At 36.2% G+C, this 21,151-nt stretch overlaps 2 protein-coding genes and 1 pseudogene across 2 annotated transcripts in view; 1 reads left to right on the top strand and 2 right to left on the bottom strand.

The window, feature by feature from the left end:
* The window catches only part of LOC125830499 (uncharacterized), a 32,005-nt pseudogene extending 28,291 nt beyond the window's left edge, over positions 1-3,714 (bottom strand).
* Positions 1-11,115, bottom strand: part of LOC125830424 (cytochrome c1-2, heme protein, mitochondrial-like) — a 133,101-nt gene extending 121,986 nt beyond the window's left edge. Inside the window, exon 1 of the mRNA XM_049509619.1 lies at positions 11,111-11,115. Within this exon, the coding sequence (XP_049365576.1) occupies positions 11,111-11,114 (4 nt within the window). The 5' untranslated portion in view covers position 11,115. The remainder of the gene's footprint in view (positions 1-11,110) is intronic.
* Positions 11,116-17,669: 6,554 nt separating this feature from the next.
* On the top strand, positions 17,670-18,674 carry LOC125830357 (uncharacterized). Its single transcript, XM_049509544.1, has one exon. The coding sequence runs from the start codon at positions 17,670-17,672 to the stop codon at positions 18,672-18,674; it is 1,005 nt and encodes a 334-aa protein (XP_049365501.1).
* The last annotated feature ends 2,477 nt before the right edge of the window (positions 18,675-21,151 follow it).

Here is a 21,151-nt window from a genome sequence, read left to right as displayed (position 1 = left end):
CCAAGGTAAACCATCTGGTTCCGCTTCGATGTGTGAACAATGAGCAGGCTGTTCTATTACCTCTATATCCACTGGATCAATATAACTTGTATCCGGAAGCTTAATCATTGATGCGATGGTGTCAAGAGCATTGGCCAACTCATTCTGTGTCCTGGGAGTATGCCTGAACTCAATCTTGCGAAATCTCTTGCACAACTTCTGTATATACTGCACGCACGGTGTGATCTTTGGATTCTTCACCGTCCATTCTCCTTGAACCTGATGAATCAGTAAGTCTGAGTCTCCAATAACCAGAAGCTCATGAACATTCATGTCAATGGCCATTTTCAAACCGAAGGATACAAGCTTCATATTCAGCCTTGTTGTTCGTGCATTCAAATTGGAGTTTAGCTGCCATAAGATAGTGCTGACCGGTTTCTGACACTAAGACCGTTCCGATTCCTTTTCCTTGATGATTTGCCGATCCATCAAAGAATACTCTCCAACCAGGGTATGCCTCAGAAATATCTTCACCCACAAATGTTATTTCTTCATCAGGAAAATAAGTCTTGAGCGATTCATACTCTTCATCAACTGGATTCTCTGCAAGATGATCGGCTAAGGCTTGTGCTTTTATCGCTTTCTGGGTCACATACACAATATCAAACTCACTCAAAAGCATTTGCCATTTTGCCAACTTTCCGGTCGGCATTGCTTTCTGGAAAATGTACTTCAACGGGTCCGTCCTGGAAATAAGGTATGTGGTATAAAAAGACAAATAATGTCTCAACTTTTGAGCTATCAAGTTAAAGCACAACACGTTCTCTCCAAAAGAGTGTAACGAGCCTCATATGGAGTGAACCTTTTGATCAAGTAATAAATGACTCGCTCTTTCTTCCCAGTTTCGTCATGTTGACCAAGCACGCATCCCAATGCATTATCTGAGACAAGCAAATATAGCAATAACAGACTCCCATCTCGTGGAGGGACTAACACTGGTGGATTGGACAAATAGTTCTTGATGGTATCAAAAGCAGTTTGACATTCTCCGATCCACTTGGTCGAGGCATCTTTTTTCAACAACTTGAAGATGGGCTCACACACCACGGTGGATTGAGCTATGAACCGGCTGATATAGTTCAACCTTTCTAAAAAACTCATCACCTCTTTCTTGGTGTTCAGAGGAGGTAATTCCTGGATCGCCTTGATCTTGGAAGGGTCAAGCTCAATGCCCCTCTTCCTGACTATAAATCCCAACAACTTGCCAACTAGCACTCCTAAATCACACTTGGCGAGATTTAACTTCAAATTGTATCGGCGTAAATGATCAAAAAATTTCCTCAAGTGAGTCAAGTGATCCGAACTCTCACGGGACTTGATTATGACATCATCTACATACACTTCGATCTCTTTGTGAATCATATCGTGAAAGATGGTTGTCATTGCCCTCATATAAGTAGCACCGACATTATTGAGACCAAAAGGCATTACCCGATAATGATATACACCCCAAGACGTGATGAAAGCTGTCTTTTCTGCATCATCTTCGTCCATCAGGATCTGGTGGTAACCCGCATAACAATCCACGAATGACTGCATCTCATGCTTAGCACAATTATCAATAAGAATGTGAATATTTGGTAATAGAAAATTATCTTTCGGGCTAGCTTTGTTGAGATCTCTGTAGTCAACACAAATTCTTATTTTTCTGTCTTTCTTGGCAACCGGAACAACATTAGCTAACCAAGTCGGATACTGCGTCACTTCCATTACTTGGTAATCGATCTGCTTTGTAATCTCCTCTTTGATCTTCAAACTCAACTCAGGCTTGAATTTCTGAGTTTTTTTGTTTTACAGGACTGACATCTGGACTGATCAGCAACTTGTAGGACACCATATTCGTGCTCAGCCCTGGCATGTCTTTATAAGACCAGACAAATACATCAATGTACTCCCTGAGCAAACGAACCAGGTCTCTTCTTTAGGCTTCAATCAGATGGACACTGATTCCGACTTCTTTGTCACATTCCTCATCTCTGAGATTCACAGTTTCGGTTTCTTCAAGATTTGGCTTGTGTTGATTCTCGAATTGTAGAAAATCCTCAGCAATATGTTCGGGTACCTCATTTTCTCCTTCATATTCCTCATACTCATCATCACCTGCCTCATTTTGTTCACTCGGTTCTTGACATGACATGACATTGGCAGGTTTTAAATTAATATTACTGAAATCATAAACAAACAAAGTTAAGAAAGTAAAATATAAACATATAAGTAAACAAACAAATTTCGATAGAAAAGGCTTTTTCATTTAAATTGAAAGAGAAACATAAACTTTGGCCATGGCTGAGGGTCATTTTGCCTTTTTAATTATCACAAAGGAATTTAAAAGCTTCAAACAAATAACAATTGCATAAAGGGTGGGTCTCGGGCCTCTTCCGGGCTACCACCGATTTTAAAACAAACAAAGACACATGTCTTTTCTACCCAGATGAGAGGGAAATCAGGAGTGTTGTGGAGGTCCAGTTCTGCAATCGCTCCTCAGGCTTTGCATCACGGATGCCTGATGTTCCAGCCTCTTCCTCGATGACCGCATCAATCTCCTCAAAAAGGCCCCAGATTCTTTCCCCGAGACCAACATCGTTGACATTTTCTCGTACCAAAAATGGATGGTACAGATGAGGAATTGCCTGGCCAATGCCTGATCAATACTCTTGTTCTTCATCTCTGCTTCGTCAGCATGTGTGGGGACATACCCCAAACCAAACTTTGTTCCTTTGGAGGGAATTTGGATAGGTTCGACGATTCCTTGAAGTGCTTCCCCAATCCGAAACCTGGTTCAAAACCATTCTGGAGCATGACAGTAGCAATCATTTTGTACACGGTGGGCATAGGAGGTTGTGAAGCCAAGTCATCACCGGTGGCATTTACCAGCTCCACCTTGTAGAAATCACAACCTCGAGAGACATCATCAACGATCGGTGCATACCCATTGGAATGACTCCCTTCACCATAAATGACCAATTCCTGGTCTTTCCAAACAAACTTCATTAGTTGGTGCAGGGTAGAAGACACAACCCCAGCCATATGAATAAACGGTCTTCCAGAAGCAAGTTGTAACTGGTGTTGATATCCAACACCTGGAACTCCACATTAAAATCCACAGGACCCACCTAAATATCCTAGTTTACCGCACCCAATGTGTCTCTTTGCACTCCCTCAAAGGCCCTCACATTGACTTGGTTCTGGTAAAGCTTTCCTAAATCAAATTTTAGCTGCCTAAGAGTCGAAAGTGGGCAAATATTGAGACCGAATCCGTCATTTACCAAGACACGATTTATTATCTTGTCTCGACACATGTGGTGACGTGCAGAACTTTGTTGTGCATCCTGCCTTCAAAGGGTAACTCTTCGTCACAAAAACTAATTCGGTGTCCTCAGATGACCTGGTTTATCATGGCTGCTAGATTGTCACTGTTGGTACCCATAGGCACATAAGTATCATCCAGAGCCTTCATCAACGCTTGCCTATGCAGTTGTGAACTCATCAACAAAGCCCATACAAAAATCTGAGCTGGTATCTTTCCAAATACTTCAAAATTGAATAATCTTTCGGTTGCATTTTCCTCCAGAACTCTTCGGTTTCAACTTCTCTAATCGGCCTTTTAGTCTGATCATTTTTCTGTCCCCCTTGGGCCAATTCTTCCGGTGTGTAGCACCTGCCAGATCTGGTCATTCCTTGAGTAACAGCCGTTTCAATCACAAAATTTTGGTTGGGTAAGAGTTTCTCATGGCACCAAGGCAACAACCTTCTCGGGTGTCAGAATCACTAACTCTTTCTTCTCTCTAATGCTCAACGAAGCTACGGCCTTTTCCAGTTCATCAGGAGCAATCGGAATTATTGCCTTTGTCACACACTAATCATCATCTGTCTCTATTATATTGATAGTGGTGCCTCCATGATTTGGCAAATGATTACTATTGACACTGGGCGCAACTGTCTGAAGAGAGACCACATTCTGGTCAATTAGGTCTTGAATCTTATGTTTCAGGTTGATACAATCTTCAGTATCATGTCCAACACTGTTAGAGTGATACGCGCACCTCTGATCTGGCCTGTAAAACTTTGAGCTAGTGTCAACTGACTTGGGACCCACTGGATGAATATATCCTGTCGCAGTTAATCGCTCGAACAACTTTGTTCGGCTTTCAATAAGCGGAGTGAAAATTTTAACAGGCTTCTTCTCAAATCTAGGACGGGAGGGATCGTAATTGCCTTCTTGAGGGGAGGCATTTGGCGATAATTTGGAGCATTCGGATGGAGGGCTTGATATCTAGGATATGAGTTGGTTTGGTAGTTTGGTTGTGGAACTTGGTAGTTTGAGGGGGTATTTTGGTAAAGTGGAGCTGGGGTTTGGTACATTGGGGGAGACATTTGGTAATTCGTCTGAACGTTGGCACAGTTGGGGGCAGTATTTCGGTAGTGATGAGATGGAGTCTGGTAAACTGGAGGGGGAGTTTGGTAGATAGTAGAGGGAGTTTGGTAGCTAGGAGGAAGAGTATTTTGATAACTGGGAAGAAGGGTATTTTGATAACTGGGGGGAGGGATACTTTGTTAATCAGCTTGTGCATAACAAGCTGGGTATGAACTCTGTGAAGGTCGAGAACGACCTTGGTATGATGAGAATTTCCTTGGGGTCTTCTTCCCCTCATAAGAGATAGAGGACACATCCTCTCTTTTCTTCTTCAACAAGCCCGAAGATCCGGGCAGGGCAGCAACACGGGCAATCTTTCCGGTTCTCAATCCATCTTCGATAGTCTCACCTACCTTGACTATATCAGCAAAATTTGCTCCAACGAGCAACATAATTCTGTCATAATATTCGGGCTCATGCACCCGCACAAACACTTCGACAATTTCCTTTTCTGACATAGGAGGTCTGACTCTAGCTGCCTCTTTTCGCCATCTATATGCGAATTCTCTATAACTTTCGGTCGGCTTCTGCTTCATCTTCTCCAAGGAGTAACGATCAGGAACGATCTCCACATTGTAGGCAAATCATTTGATGAAATCATTAGCCATAGCGTTCCAGTTAGGTTATTGTTTCGTTTCATGAGACGTAAACCATTCTAGAGCCTCTCCGCTGAGACTTCGGCTAAAGATCCATATTAACAAAGCTCCGTCTCTCCCAACTCCCACGAGTTGGTCGCAGTAGGCCCTCAGGTGTGCTAAGGGGTTCCCCGTTCCTCCAAAGATGTCAAATTTTGTCACCTTGAACCCTTCCGGGAGGTCTAAATTCGGATGAATGCATAGATCTTCGTAACTCAACCCGACAACCTTAGGAATGCAGTTCAACTCCTTCATGGCTTTTCTAATTTCCTCATTCATATCTGTTTTGGCAGTCTCCTCCTTTGACCTCCATTCACTCTCACTCTGAACCATGGGCATCATGCTCGTTGGGCACTGGTATTTGGAAAGCGGCTTTTTGCGGTAGTGGTGGAGAAATAGAGGGACTTTGGCCATTTAAAAAGGCGTGATAGTTTTGGGGAAAAGTTTGGGGGTTGGTGTACTTGTTTTGGTGAAGGAGGGAAGTGCGTGGGTTATTGGAGGTTGGTATTTTGAGGAGGGGGTGGTGTTTAATAAGAGGCTGAGGCGTAATGAGGGTTTTGGGTGGTAAGGTCAATGATGGTGGGATTACGAGCATGAGTTGAAGGAAGGTTTTGAGCTTGTTCCACGTTAGGAGGGGGAATTTGAGCTGGGGGTCTTCCGTCTGGTTGAGCATTGACAACAAAAATTGGAGGAGGCAAATCTTGTTTTCTCTGCTTCTCGACCCTCATCTCAGCAATTTATTGCATCAACTGTAGGATCAGTTCATTCTGATCAGCAAGGGCAGGCTGAGCCACCATGACATTAGTAAGGCGGGTTTCTTCGTTGTTATCACTCATTGCTGCTTTTCCCTTTTGTGAACTTTGACTAGGGAAGGAATCTGTATGACCTTTAGATCTAGTGAAATAAGGATGATCGGCCAGTGTATCAACACAGATCAGTTCCAACTACCTGTAGAGAAAAACAACTCAAAGGCAAATTTGTCAGTATTAGTTCTAGATGAATAATGCAAGATATCACATAGAAAACAGATAAACACATAAAAGTTGCTCTGTTTGAGGACACGTTAACCCACGAGTAATGGAGACTGATTTTTTGAACAAGCAGGAATTTGCTAGTTTTATTTCGGGGCTAGTGACTCAGAAAGGCTAAATTGCGTTGAGCTAAGGTCTTCTTGTTGCATCTTCTGGCATCTGTTGATCCGAACTCAATGTTCCCTTGTAGAATGAAAAATGGGGGAAAGAAAATTTGAAAATGATAGGGGCCAGGCCTTGAAAGGCTGCCTACGTACTCCCAAGGAGAATTCAGGCCCTACGTAGTTCGAATACAAAGGAAAATTTCATTTTCTTTCCTTCATTTCTGGTGATTACAAGGAAAGTGAAAAACAGATAATAAAGCTCCTAAAGGATAGATGGTGCCTTCACCGAAGTTCCTTCCTCTGACTGCCGTATTAGTCATGGGGGACAAACTCAACTTGGATCTTTCCTATGTTAACGAGGGTTTCCACGTCATAGCGAAACCTGAGGCACCTTCCAATGTTGTGATCTATGACATCATAATAAGGGCAGGGTTTCCATATCTCAATTCCAACGGGATCGATTGCTTCGTCATCCTTTCTGATAGAGGCCAAGACTCATTTTTGAACTAACAGACTGTAGATATCCAGCAACGTTTTCTTGAAAGGCGTGAAGTAGTGACAATAAAACAAATTGTGCTCAGTGACCGGCATATTAGGCTCTTGTTGGTCACAGGTAAGGACGGTGTTCCTACCCCACATATACGGGATCTCCCCAATGTTGATCAGGTTGCGGATTGCTGCCTTAAGCTCCACACATTCCTCTATAATGTGTTCTTTTTTGTTCGGGTGGTAGGCATATGTTTTTTGAGAGCTTTCACGCCCAAACCCGAAAGTGGTTCCCTCGAGAGGCTTCAGCATACCTGACGCCTTAAGGTGCTCGTAAATGAGAGCACACGACACGACTCTTGCCCCCATGCTATGTGTCCGCTCATAAGCCGGGAGAGTGATCTTTTGGTCTCCTCCTTTCAAACGTCCCAGGAAGGGAGACATATAGATGATTTCCTCATCGACATCTTCTTCAGTAGCTCCAGGGTGAGTGTCTTCGGGACCACTATTTGCTTCTTTATTGAAGAAAGAGCATTTCCCGCGTATCTTCTGAAGTCTCATAGTTATGTCATTCTTGAAGACGTCATGTTCCTTCCGAGCAACAATTGTCATTTTACTTATAACATCGCATTTCATCCTTTTTGCTGCCAATTCCGCGTCTAGTGTCGCATTTGCTGCTTGTGCAACCGCGGTGACAAACTCCACTTCTATTCTCCTTTCCCTGGTTTCTTGGATCTCTTGCCTGAGCAGCTGTAATTTCATCCGCAAATCCTCCTCGGTTAGCTCTATGTCGATACCCTTGCCTTTCTCTATCTTAGCAACAATTTCACCTTTCCTGAGATGATAGAGTAATATTTTAGGATTTGGTATTGAGGATTTTATTTCTGGCTGAGAAACTCAAGACTCATGGAATTTTGGTCGGACATGGTAGTGACTTGTATTTAATATTGTAGGAATTTTTTGGAATTTTTTTGAAAAGGAGTGGGCTAAAGGTGTCCTCATTCAAAGCAACGTACCAGATAAACAATTAAAGCACACAAGTAAATAGACAAATATCGCGTCCTAAACATGTATGTAACCTTTTTATGCCAAGGGTAGGCCTAGCGAATTGAATGATGTATATGTCTTTTTAAGCCAATTCATTATCCCCAAAATACTTCATTAATAGCATTCAAAAATGTTTGACAAACATAAAATTGGGGAAAAGAGTTCAAAAAATAAATTACAAGACAAAGTACAAATAAAGCAATCCCACACAGGGGATGATAACAAACTCCAAGCTCATCCTGATCTTTCACCCAGTCTACTCCTCTTGGCTATGCTGACCTCTTCCCACATAGCATATATGTTCGCCCATAGGTGATCTCTTGCCAACCGAGCCCCTTCTTGATGTCTGAACCTCCCAACCGACTGAATTTGCTGCTCCATGCTGTCATCTAATTCTGACATACATTGCCTGGATTTTTGTAACTCTTGCTTCAACTGAGCTATGACTTTGGCGTCTTCTGAGTATCGACATTGATGCTCTAACTCATTCCTATCAAACTTCTCTTGGAGTTGATGAAGTCGAATTTGATGCTTGACTCCAACATCTGCAATAATATGGGGAACCTTTGGACCAGGTTCGATAGTTCCGGCGAGACTCTTCTTTAACCATTCTCTATAATCCTTAGAACATTCCAGACGAAACCTATTTGGCACCGGCTCACCCAATACCCTTCGAGTCTTCCATAATTGAAGCATCTTTTTAGTAAAAACGACTTCACCATTTTCATGATCCGTCGCAAATCTTGTCATGTCTTCGATCTGAGGAAGCTCTTGTTTCCCTCCTAGCTGTCTAAGTACTCAAGAAAGAGCATATGGCCGTGTTCCTCTTAACCCAACAAATATCAAGTAGGGGGCTTTTCCACTTCGGATCACAATTTGTTTTGTTACTACCAAGCATTGAATCGACCACTGCACATTTTTCTCTCTCAAACCCTGGAGTCTCGGGTACCAAAACTCTTGGCCTCCAGTCTTGTTGAAATGATTACGTTGCACCCACCAATCGTGACTTTCGAGTCTGTTTGGTCTTTCCAGGGGATCTGGTTCTGTTGGATCATGAAATTTGATCAAGTGTCTCATCATCCACCATTGAAGCATCAGGTTGCACCCTTGAAAGAAACGTGTGCCGCTTTTACATCTATCCAACGCCCTGTAAATGTCAGCAAGGTTCATAGGAGCCAAGTTATAGTACTTTCTTGCAGACCCGTAGCCTACTCCGTAAAAAATAGCATGAGTAACCATTACTACACTTGGATGGATGGGGTAGTTTGGTCCTTGGGGAAACACCATTGTCCCAAGTAGACATATCGTAAAAGCGAGGGGGCGTGTTTCCTTCCATTTTTCTTCAGAAACAAACTCTTCTTTGAATTTCTCGTAAGCTCTTGCGCGTCCAAATCGATAATACAACTTCCGAAGTGGAATATTTGACCCAGGCAGCCTGTCCATCCATTCAGCTTTGACGAGTGACAATTTTTTCTTTGATTTCAGCAAAATCCCATACTTTTGGAAAGAGAAGATCAGTATCGGGTTGGCGTTTCCTTTTGTTGCACATTCCAACACTCTCGTAACTTGCAAGAACTTCATCTATAGTCGGGGTCAACTCTATTTCCCCAAACCGAAATACCAAGTTGTCGCTGTCCCAAAACTTCACCATCGTTCCAATCAAGTCGGTGTAAGCCACCATTTCCATTAATGACGGGAGATGACCTATGTGTCTTTGAACTTTCTTCTTATCTTCCTTGTTCATGAATTTCCACCAAACTTGGAGGTAAGGATCAGGTATAGTCACCATTCGGGTTCTCAACGGCTCAAATGTCGAATTCATCCTATAAGAAAAACAAACAAAGGTAAGTTAACCCTCACCCCCACTTGATAATTGATTTGTTTAAAAATGACACATACATCATTCAATTAAAACACATAAATATGATTGTCTTTTTATTGGCAAATGGGCCAAGTATACACAATGTGGGCTTCTAATGGGCCCAACACGCCTTGGGTGTTGGGTCAGCCTAGTTCAAAATGCGCTAAAAATTGGGATTTGGTTTCGCTCTATGCTAGTTGACTAAGAGTGGCTTTGAAAGAACAGGAACCCAAGTGGACAACTTAGGTTGGAATTCACGACAACCATTGGACGCATGACGTACCAATAAATCGCCGATCCTTTCGAAAAAGGGTCGAGTATAAAAATTCCAGCTGCGATTATGCAGAAACCGTCCTTAATATACTATACATATAATAGGAAGATGCCATGAATGCAATGACAGTTATAACAAATTAAACACGTTGAGAGCAGATAAACAATTTAGCAATTAATACAATTAGTCAAACAAGTCAAATCTTAGCGGTTGACCGGCGATTTACCCAAAATGATTTTGACTAATTTTGAAATTTTAACTTAAGTAAAAGAATTCGTTTATTTTAACTAATTATTTTTAGAATTTAACCAAGTAAAGAACTCACGACTTTGACTAATTTTGAAAGTTTAACAAAGTAAAAGAAACTCATTTATTTTAACTAATATTTTATTTAAATTTAAATTAGGTAAAAAGAGCTCATTTATTTTAACTTATTTTTTATTACTATTATTATTTTTATCACTTTATTCACCTTAAGAGGGAATGAACTAAAAGGGAATAATTCATATGATGTCAATAAGACTAATAATAAAATTAAAAAAAAACCAAGTAATAAAAATATATATACTTTAATTCAAAAATAAAATGAAATGACCATTCTCAGAAATTTAATTAAATTAAACCATAAGATAAATAAAATGTTAGTCAAATACTAAGATAAATAAGTAACAAAGAAAGGATATGTCAAATTTTGGGCTGTTGGCCCATTTTTTTTTTTGCTATTAGGCCTGCTGCAACTTCCTGTACTTTTGGCCCTTTGTATTTTCAAAAATCTGTATATACGCGTCCCATATACCATTGTATACGGGCCGCATTTTGGGCCTATTTTCCTGTATTACCCCTGCATATCAGCTTTAATTTGTGTTTTTGCCTTTGGACATGTATCCCTACAATTTATGACTTGTATATCAACGTACGCCACTGTATATCGGCGTATACATGCTGTATCTCAACCTATTTTTGGCCTAGTTTTGAACCAACTCGAGATGCAAGGAATAAGAGGGAATCGAATGGACTCAAACCGAGGGGTTCATGCAAGAAAGAGAAAATAAAAAAAATAAAAAATGAGAAAAATTAGGATTCTAATCATAGAAAAAAATACTTGGGACAAACCACATGATTTCCATAAAAGCTATGGGAATTTTAACAATAATGAGATATCTCAAATACATAGTGAGATGAATAAGCCCCAAATCGAACACATGTTAATTCCTAATAATCATTATCTAAGTGACTGCCAAAGAGTAAGTAATGATCACTTATGATCCCAAACGTATGAAAGAAACAACCTCACTTTGTCAAGCTTTAAATATACAAACTAGTACTAGAAAACCTTTAAATGGAAATCACCAGAGACTTAAAATTAAACTTTACCAAAGCTAAATTCAATATATGACCTGCATTCTTCATTTTAAGAGACACAAAACCAGATTAATGAGTGCTAGAGCTTTACATTGAAAACCTTGTAAACACAAAGACAGAGGATTCATCCCGTATTTTCATCTTTAAAGACATATGATGACTTCACGCACATATTGGAATGGAGATCTAACGACTCGACAAAACAAAAGAATCCAACTCTTACTGGAAACCAAAAGGAATGAACAAACAAACAAAACCCAACCATACTAGGAGTGACTGATTTAGATTTAAACGAGCAAAAGAAAGTATATAATCTACCATCTACACCAAACAGTGAACTACAAATTTAATAGGCAAGGAGACCGATAAAAAAAAGGAAGAAGTATACCTTTCCCGAAGCAGCGGATTGAGACCAAACGAGCAGAGTGACTTCACCACCCAGCGACTTCGGAAAAGTTCGAGACTTTTGATGAATTTCCAGCAGCCCCCGAAGAAACGACAAACCAAAATATATTTATTGTGTATTTCTTGTGTATCCTCTGTAACTCAATATTCCTATTTTTTAAATCTCAATCCCTCCTCCCCTACCCCTTGGACAGAAAAGATCTTATATAAGGAGAAATTAGGGTAGATTTTTGGGGGGAAATCGGGTAAAAAATCGGATTCAAAGGCCCACAAATTTGAATTCCAAATTTTTTTTCACAAATCAGGAGAGGCATCCTTTTCCTGAAAATTTCGCCCATTCCGGAAGAGGAAAGGGAAATAGACACATTGGATTGATCCCAACGTCCTTGGCGAGCTATGTGGCGTGATCCCACGGCTGGAAAAGGACCTGGAACAGCTGGGTTTCGAATTTTGTCGCGTCTGGAATAGGGAAAGACGCAGGGTACCGTTTGAGTATTGTTGTACGTGTTTGTTGCCGTTGACTGTATTGTTGTTGGGTCTTCTGATGGGTATTATATTGTTGGTCTTTTGTCTTTTGGTGGGTTATAAAATTGTTAGGAATTGGCCTGGGAATTGGGAATGGGTCTCGACTGAATTGGAAAACAAAAGGGGATGGGTTTTGGTATAGAATTGGTCCAACTTGGTCTCAAATTTGAGTTAGGGTGAGGGAATAATGGCTAGAATTGCAATAAAGGGTTAGGTAGATGAATTAACAATCTAGCCATATTGAATTATTTTAGTTAATTCGGCTAGTGATTAAATAAGATGAATTAATATAATTAATTAACGAGCTTCTTAATCTTAACGGAATAAAATAATTAACTTAATAAAAATAACTAATTCAACAACATAGCTATAATTCAAACTAAATTATATTAATAAAGTGTTTAACGTTAAAATAATAATAATAATAATAATGAAATCTTTTTTTTTAAGATAGTTTTCAAGTATTTATAAAATATATTAGTTACATACGTAGCAATATAAAACATATTTATTATTTAAAATATTATAAAAGGTGAATAAAATTCTTAAAATATCTTGAAACATATTTTGAACTTTTGTAAAATTAGTTATTCAAATTATTTGGAATTAAGGAAGCTCGCAAATTAATTCTTACCGTGGAGGGTCAAAATTAGGTGTTAACAGATAAATAAAAGACAGATGAAGTATGTATTCCCTCCGACCCTTTTAACTTGTTAAATTTTGACTTGACACACCTTTTAAGAAAATAATGATTGATATAATGAGTTTATCATTTTACTCTTATTAATTGATAAAATTTTAAACATATTTACTCACTACTTTTTAAAAAAATATTAATTTAATGTCAATAAATTGAAGGTATAATAAGAGAATTTTTTTTTCTTGATTTGTTAAATATATTTGATAGATAAATAGAAACGGAGAAAAAATATCTATGAAATTTATGCCAAATGGAAGAGGAAAAAAACGGAAGTGGACCAAAGCCCATGTCTTATGATACTTATGGCAAATAGAAAAGTGAGGTTCATCATATTCTTCAATGACATGACAAAATTTGTAATTAAATAAAAAAGTTGGACTTTTCTTAAAGCTCTTGCCGAGGTACAAAATACAAAGCAAGACATACAACTTTTTGAAACAAGTTTATCTTGCAAAATCTTTTGTAAGACTTTAATAATATTTATGGCAAATAGAAAGTGGGACCCATCATATTCACCATGGGCATGGCATAGTTTGTAATTAAATAGAAAAAGGAGGATCTTTTTAAGATCTCTTACTTAGGTTCACATAACAATGCAAAAGTTACAATATTTTTAAGCAAACTTATCTTGCAATTTTTTTTAAAAGACTTTAATACCTTCAAACTTTAATTTAAGGACTTGAAATTGTCCTTTCTAATATATAGAAATTAGAGGTACTGACCCATGCCAGCACGAATCATATATTATAAAAGTTATTATAAAATTAAATGCATTAAAAAAGAGATCAGACAATGCAATAAATAATTATGCACTTAATGACAATTGGTATTGTGTACGCCGTATGGTCAATTATATAAGAACTAAAGAATCAATGAGATTATTTAATTTTATAAAAAATGGCAGATAACCAGAGGTATATCCATGATTTGTTCAGTTATTCATCCTTTCAGTTTATGACCATAAATGAATCCAACAAAAAGAAAACTATGATAACTTGTACAAAGAATATTTTTTCCCAATAATGTTAGTATAATACAAAATAAATAAATATATCACATTTATAATTGCACTCGACAAGTTTTCTTATTCTAAAAAGACTTACTGATGATATAATTATTTATATTTATAAATACTTCACGTTCTAGGTAACAAACTAAATATAAAGAGGTCAAAGAATTTCACATACATAATTTCAATAACAGAGACAAAGTATTGGCTCACATCAATTGACAATCAAAAAAGGCCAAACAAAAATCAAATGTGATTTCAGTATGATTTCTATGTTACCATTTATTATAACATGTATTTTATTTATAAATTAAAACCTAAAGATTTAAATTATGATAATCCAAATTATTTTTCCATATGCATCCAAATAATTTAAATAATAAAACAAAGAGTAAGAGAAACTCATTATCGAGTTTATGAAATTTGGACGAAAGAGAGGAGCTAGAAAGAATTAGTTGAAAGAAGGAAAATACTACTCCCCCGTCCTAACCTTCGAAATTTATTGTCTAAAATAAATTTTAAATATTTGTGTGACTATAAATTATTTCATTAAGGTAAAAACAATAATTTAAAGCTAATTTATTTTTAATAATAAAAAGATAACATTTTTGGGAATAGACTAAAAAGAAAGTGTCACATAAATTTTAAACAAACGAAGTACGTAATATTTTATTCTTAAAATAGAAAAGGAAGGAAAAAATCACAACAAAAAAATGTTAGCAAAGTTCAATTTTATTACTTTTACAACTTGATACCAGTTGATATCAGATGGCCTAATAATACTGCTTTGTGGGTTCGAATCTTTGCTCAAGCCTTTTTGGCAAAAGGAACGGAAAAATGCAGTTTTACATAAAACTGTGCAATTCTAGGATCGAATTCGCAAAAATGAAGCCAAAAACTTGCCCTCTCACCACGGGCACCATGTATGTACTTGTTATTGGGGTGGCAAATTTAATATATGTTGTACATATTATATATATACACATATACATACGAAATTTCAACCGAGTTCATTGGGTGTCGTGGCACCTCGCTTACACATAGGTCTGCCCCTGCAGATAACTTACAAGCTCAACGTTACAGGTGTAAATTCCTTGATACTATTAAGGTGACAAATTTGGAATAAACATGATCTCATATAAAGAGAAATTATTTCTTACAATTTCCTTGGTTCTTCTTCTTTAGAATCTTTGAAATTTATTGACGTGTTTCTTTTTTTATGACACAAGCTATAAGTTACTTTCTTTTCTTTCCAAAAACTTAGAGGGTGTTTAGATTGATTTAAAAGTTGGCCAAACTTATTTTTAACTCAGTTTTTGACTTCGTGTTTGACAAATATAAAAATTAACTTAAAATAACTCAAAAATGACTTAAAATAAATTAGGAAGTGTTTGTCAATGTAAAAAATGACTTGAAATAAGTTTAAAATGACAATGTCAAAAATCAAAAGTATCTACTTTTTATTTTTTGACTTAAAAGACATTTCATTTTGATTTTTTATTTTGACTTAAAATCTACTTTTTAAAGCCAATTCAAACAGACTGTTACTTTGATACCACATTCTCCGTTTTAAATTGAGTGACCTATTTTAATTTAATACAAAATTTAAGATAGTAAATAAAACTTTTAAATCTGATGATCAAATATATCAAAATATCGTTTAATCTTTATGGTCTTGAATATCTCAGGTGCAAAGCTGAAACTAAAAAATTGCTAAAGAAGAAAAACATATATATATATTTAAAACAGACCTCAGTAAGCATTATATATATATTTTTAATCATGTTAATGAAATGTACACACTTATGTTGTAAGTTTGGCTCCTTAGAGAATATCATCAAACAAATGTAAAAAGTTTTTCTTCTCAATCTAAGTATATTTACGTTATGTACTTTATGATACGTGTTCACTATTCAACTTTTACTCGCTATTAAATTTTAATAAAGTGTCTTTGATACGTCTTCACAATCCAACTTTTACTCGTTATTAAATGTACTTAAATTTTGAATGATATCATTGCTCTTTTTGTGTAACAATGAAGATATATAGTAACAATGAATTGACACTCCAATAGAGTTTTGCAAAGACCTTTCGGGGAATAAGACAAGAAACGATGTGAACACATTGAACTAATATATATATACATATACATGCATATACAAAAAAAAATTGAATTTGTGGTAGGTGTGGACATGATTTTTGCTATTACAGTGGAATGGATCAGAATTTTTAACATATTTGTCCTTCAACTTAACTAAAACTCCATTATGATTGCTCAAGTTTTCTTTCATGCATTCATATTGTTGTGCTTTTGATGATCGATTTCAAAGCTTCACATATTGAAATTAGTTTAGAATCTTATTATTCCTTTTAAAGTTCATTTGCTTCTTAGAAGTTTGTATTTTTTTTCTTAAATTAATATGCTTTCTTGGGTGATCATTACTAAGTTTCCTTTTCTTATAAATCTGCAGCAGAAGTCATTTTTTGTTCATTTCATTGTTTTCCTTTATATATATATATTCCATCAAATTTTCTAACAAGGCATATGGTAGTTGTAATTCTGTTTTACCTTTCCCTTTTCAGTTGGGAATGTTCCTTTCTCAAGTCAACGAAGTTACTTAAAATAAAAATACGAGAGTAAAATAGTTTTTATACTTGACAAAAAAAGAATGAGCGGTAGAAAATAAAGTTCACGTCAAGTAAATAGTAAGAATGATAAATATTATAATAATCATGATATTATATTTAAGAATAATTGGTGTTAAAGACTCTAGTAGTCCTCTTATATATTTCTTGGAATATATAAATTTAAGGATTTTTGTGTTTAGTTTCCAATTTGTGTTGAATTTGAACTATATTCACAAAAAACACTTTGATGGACAAAAATATGTGAATTTGTTCTTTTAAAACCTTGATATTATATTTGACCTTCATTAGATTTGTTTTGAATACCAAGGTATTTAGTTTGCCCTCATCCTTGATCTTCATAGAGAACTTATAGCATTTAATCGTCGAGATCCTCTAGCCTGTTAAATTAGGAAAATCCTTATTATAGTTGTAGGTTAGAAGAATTGTGACAAGCACAAACTCTTTTCAATCATATTGAAGTTGACCTGATGATTTTGATTGGCTCAAGCATGTCCTTGTGTCAAGATGGAAGAGATGACAAACTCTTCTTGACCAATCAAATTAAAACTCTCATGACAATATTTGATTAGCTAGAACATGCAACTTCTGCTAGGGTGAAACCTATATGGTCAGGACAACTTTTTTTTTTTACCATATTTTGGTTGCTATAATGATATTTGATTAAATGAACATGTCACTTGTGCTGGGACAGAACAATTGTGTTGAGGGAAAAAAAATTTCTGATCGATTAGGCTGAAGTTGACATGATGATATTTGATTATTTTGAACATGTTAGTCTTGTTAAGCGGAAAGAATTGTGAGTAGGATGATTTTTTTTACCAATCAAATTTTAGTTTATGTTGTTTAATGGTTGAAACACGTCAGTTGTACACGAGGCGTGTTTTCATAAGTGTTTGATTTGACTTGACATGTTGTATCACTTTTAACACGTGGCATGATCTTATTGACCGTTTCACTTGGCTAACACGTCATACCAAATCACGCATATTGTATTAATATATTGTGAATTTGATATAATCCAAATTAATTCTAAACCCTAAAAAGTAAAATAAATACAAGAACCTGAAAAATAGTATATATATATATGCATATAATGGGAACAAAATTTAGGGTTCCACTGACGGCAGAATGAAGCGCCCTATCATATCCAAATTCTTGCAGCCGAAGACAAAGATCGAGAACAAAGGTTGTTCATCATCAAGATGGTCGAAGAATTTCCGAAGACTCCATAGAAGACACAAAATTCAGAGATCTGCCGGAGCCAACGATGTCGAAATGGAATCAACAAATTTGCAAATCGTGAATTTCAATCAAGTTGAAATGGAAACAACAAATTTGCAAATCATAAATTCCAATCAAGTTGAAATGGAATCAACATATTTGCAAATCTTAAACTCCAACGAAGTCGAAGTTGATCCTACCTCACTGAATTCTGATGTCATCGCTATCACTGAAAATAACAATGGCTACAAGAGCGGAGATGATGATATCGAGTTGCAAAATATTCTCTTTTACTCAGCTCAGTTTCATTCTGGTAAGAACTTGGAATCAAGCTCTAATCATGGTGTTGATAAAAAACCTATGAAAATTGAGTATTTTGTTATTCCAGATTCACTTAACCTAAAGAATAGTATTACTCAAAAGGGGGAATCTTCATGTACATTCTGTGAAATCTGTGAAGATGCATTTCCGCTGTCAAACACAATGATGTGGGGCACCAATTGCAATCATCGTTACTGTGAAGAATGCATTCATAATTATATAGGTAAAAAAATCAACGAGGTTATCCATGAGGTTGCTATAAGGTGTCCTGCTTCTGATTGCAAGGAAATTTTGGATGTCGATTTAATAATGCCGGTTGATTTTCTTATTCGAGTAAGAGATGCCAGTCGACTAATAAAAGTTTTGGCTTTGCCACTAGTTATTGATTGCCCTTATATGGATTGTATGGGTAAACTGATCGATGATCAACAAGGATATCCAATTAGGGCATGTCCTGAGTGTTGGAAACTTTTTTGTGTCAATTGTAAATCCTTACATTTTCGAATGACATGTGAGATTTATCAGTTTAGTAGGCAATTGAATTTGTTGTACTGGCAGCAGCAGCAAGAAGAAGAAGAAGAAACTCCATGATCAAAAACTTTGATGAATATGAAAAAGAGGTCAAGTTTTGTTCTTTGGAGATACAATAGCCATTTGAATCCTTATTTACTTTATATGCAGAGTCTATTATTGGTTGAAAAACAGTATGCAAAGTCTTTTATTTGATTTCAATTAGTTGTTAAGTTGGTGAAAAAACTATATGCAGGGTCTTTATGTTTGAACTAGTTGTTGAGTTTGTGTTGGATGGGGTTCTAATGGTTGAGGCCTATTGTCCAATGTAAGTGTAGCTCAAAATGTGCAAAATCTTCTATTTTACAGACAAATTGTTCTATTTTATATAGAGCCTAGGTTCGTATGACCAACTATCAAGCCCATATTTCTTTTATTTTGAATCACTTGTTCAAATTAATTTTTACTACATCATTTAAAAGAATAAAGTATTCAAAGAATAAAAAAATGATTTAATTTGCTATCGGAAATTAGGAAAGAGGTTGTATGTGTTACCCCAAACATAGGATAAGAAGTATCACATCGTCAGAACACAAGATGGATGTTAAGTATATAAGTAAGGTGATCTTATACTTTAATAATGTGTTTTGAAGTTGTGTGATTCTAGGCTCAAATAGAACAATACCACTAGTGGATTAGATTGTTATAGATGGTATTAGAGTCATTTATGTGTCAACAGTGTCGATGCGAGCTGAAGTTCAATTGAGTTTACATGAATCCTGATAAGGTGGAGCAAACATCTTTGCTAGATTTAGGTAAATCTCATGTGATGGGCAATTCTTAGGCAAATTTTATATGGTTGGACAAACCTCAGCGAGTACGTTGAATCCATAAAAGAGGGTGTTTGTGTGGATAAGAAGTCCACACCGGCAAAGTCGTGCGGGTTTAGGCTCAAAGCAGACAATATCATTTGCGGGTTAGGTCATTATTTGGTGGGAAAAAGACAATGTAGAATTATATACATATCTTTTATATGAGGGAGTTTATAAGTAACCAGACCTGACATTCTAGTGACGTATTTTAAAGCCTTGCGAGTCTACGCCTAGATCAAATAATATCACTAGCCAATTTTATGGTGAAAAAAAGGCGGTGCAGATAATAATTTGAGGGATAGAAGAATTATATTGGGGGATTTAATGGAATCAATTTGGGGGCATGATTTAGTTGTTTGCTCTTCTAGTTTTCATTTAATTTTCTTCTCTGTTAGTGAAAATTCAATTTGAAAGGAAAAAGTACATTACGACAAGTGAAGTTGACAGATGCTTATTTGCTTTTCTATTCCATACCTTGTCTTTTGATTTTATTTTCATGATTAATAACTGAACAATCAAATCAAAACCTATAACCAACCCCTGAACACTCTTATCTACAACTGTATTTATGAGCTCTTTTTGTGCACTTCAGTTGTTTTATTCAAACTCCTACCTCAGTTTGTATTTGTGCTATCAGTACTTCTATTTGTTCATGAATCTCCTTGAATATATTCCAATTCATGTGTGGTATAGCTGTGATTCTTAGATTTTTGTTGTCAACTCCTTTCTAAACACTTCTAGTATATGTCTGCTTGCAAGTCAGTGTAGTGTCTGTTGTGAGATACCCTTTTGAAGTTTCTGGTGATTAATTATGTGCCATTTGAAGTCAAAGAGTAACTTAACTCTTCAATAGTTCAATTGATATACCATTTCATCATCTTTTATCTTTGTAGAATTTCATTTTCTTCAATACCAACTACAATTATTTGGGAGTCTAATGGTCCCAAATGTATGTGTTTACCTTCATATAAACTCCATTTATCAATTTCATCCAAAACACACATTTTTTCTCAACAAATTGTCACACACTAATTTTCCCACAAATTGCAACAGTTCACTTTCTACCACATCAAACTTTAAAATCACCAAATTCTTTAGCAATTAGATTTTCTCCCAAGAGACCAAAGTCACTTCTCTCTGTTGGTCAGTGTTACCCCAAATTATGTTGCATCACCAAATGTGTTGAGTTTCACTTTAATGAGGATTATGCAAGACAATATAGTCATCTATTTTTTTTCCGATCTTGATTAGAGTATACTTAATTCAATTCTTTTCTCACTCGATGTTGAGCTCCTATATTATTTTATACACATTTTAATTGTCAGACCTACACATACTGAGACGTTAACAGTATACATCAGTAGGTAGGTGACATGACAATTTATATCATTATGTATATGATTTGGAAATCTTTGACTTTCAAGCTAGTTTTTTATGTTAAATTATACGTATGATATCCTTTTCTTATCGGTGTCATCCACCATATATCCACTTTGTTTGAGCAAAATATGCATAAATATGAAAGAAACTTCCCCACAAAACCCAAAAGTTGAACCTCTACATTATTGAGCTCTTTAATTTTGATAGAATTAGTGAGTAAAGTCAGGGTAGTTAAAAGTAGTTAGAATTAGGAAGTTGGTTAAGTTTGTTAGAAATGTCAAGACTATTTTTAATTAGCTAATTTCC

This window comes from Solanum verrucosum, unplaced genomic scaffold, assembly GCF_900185275.1.
Source record: "Solanum verrucosum unplaced genomic scaffold, falcon-dt-bn FXZP01000228.1, whole genome shotgun sequence".
In the NCBI taxonomy this organism is placed as follows: domain Eukaryota; kingdom Viridiplantae; phylum Streptophyta; class Magnoliopsida; order Solanales; family Solanaceae; genus Solanum; species Solanum verrucosum.
Note: the sequence above shows the minus strand (reverse complement) of the source record. Positions and strands in the feature narration are given on the sequence as shown.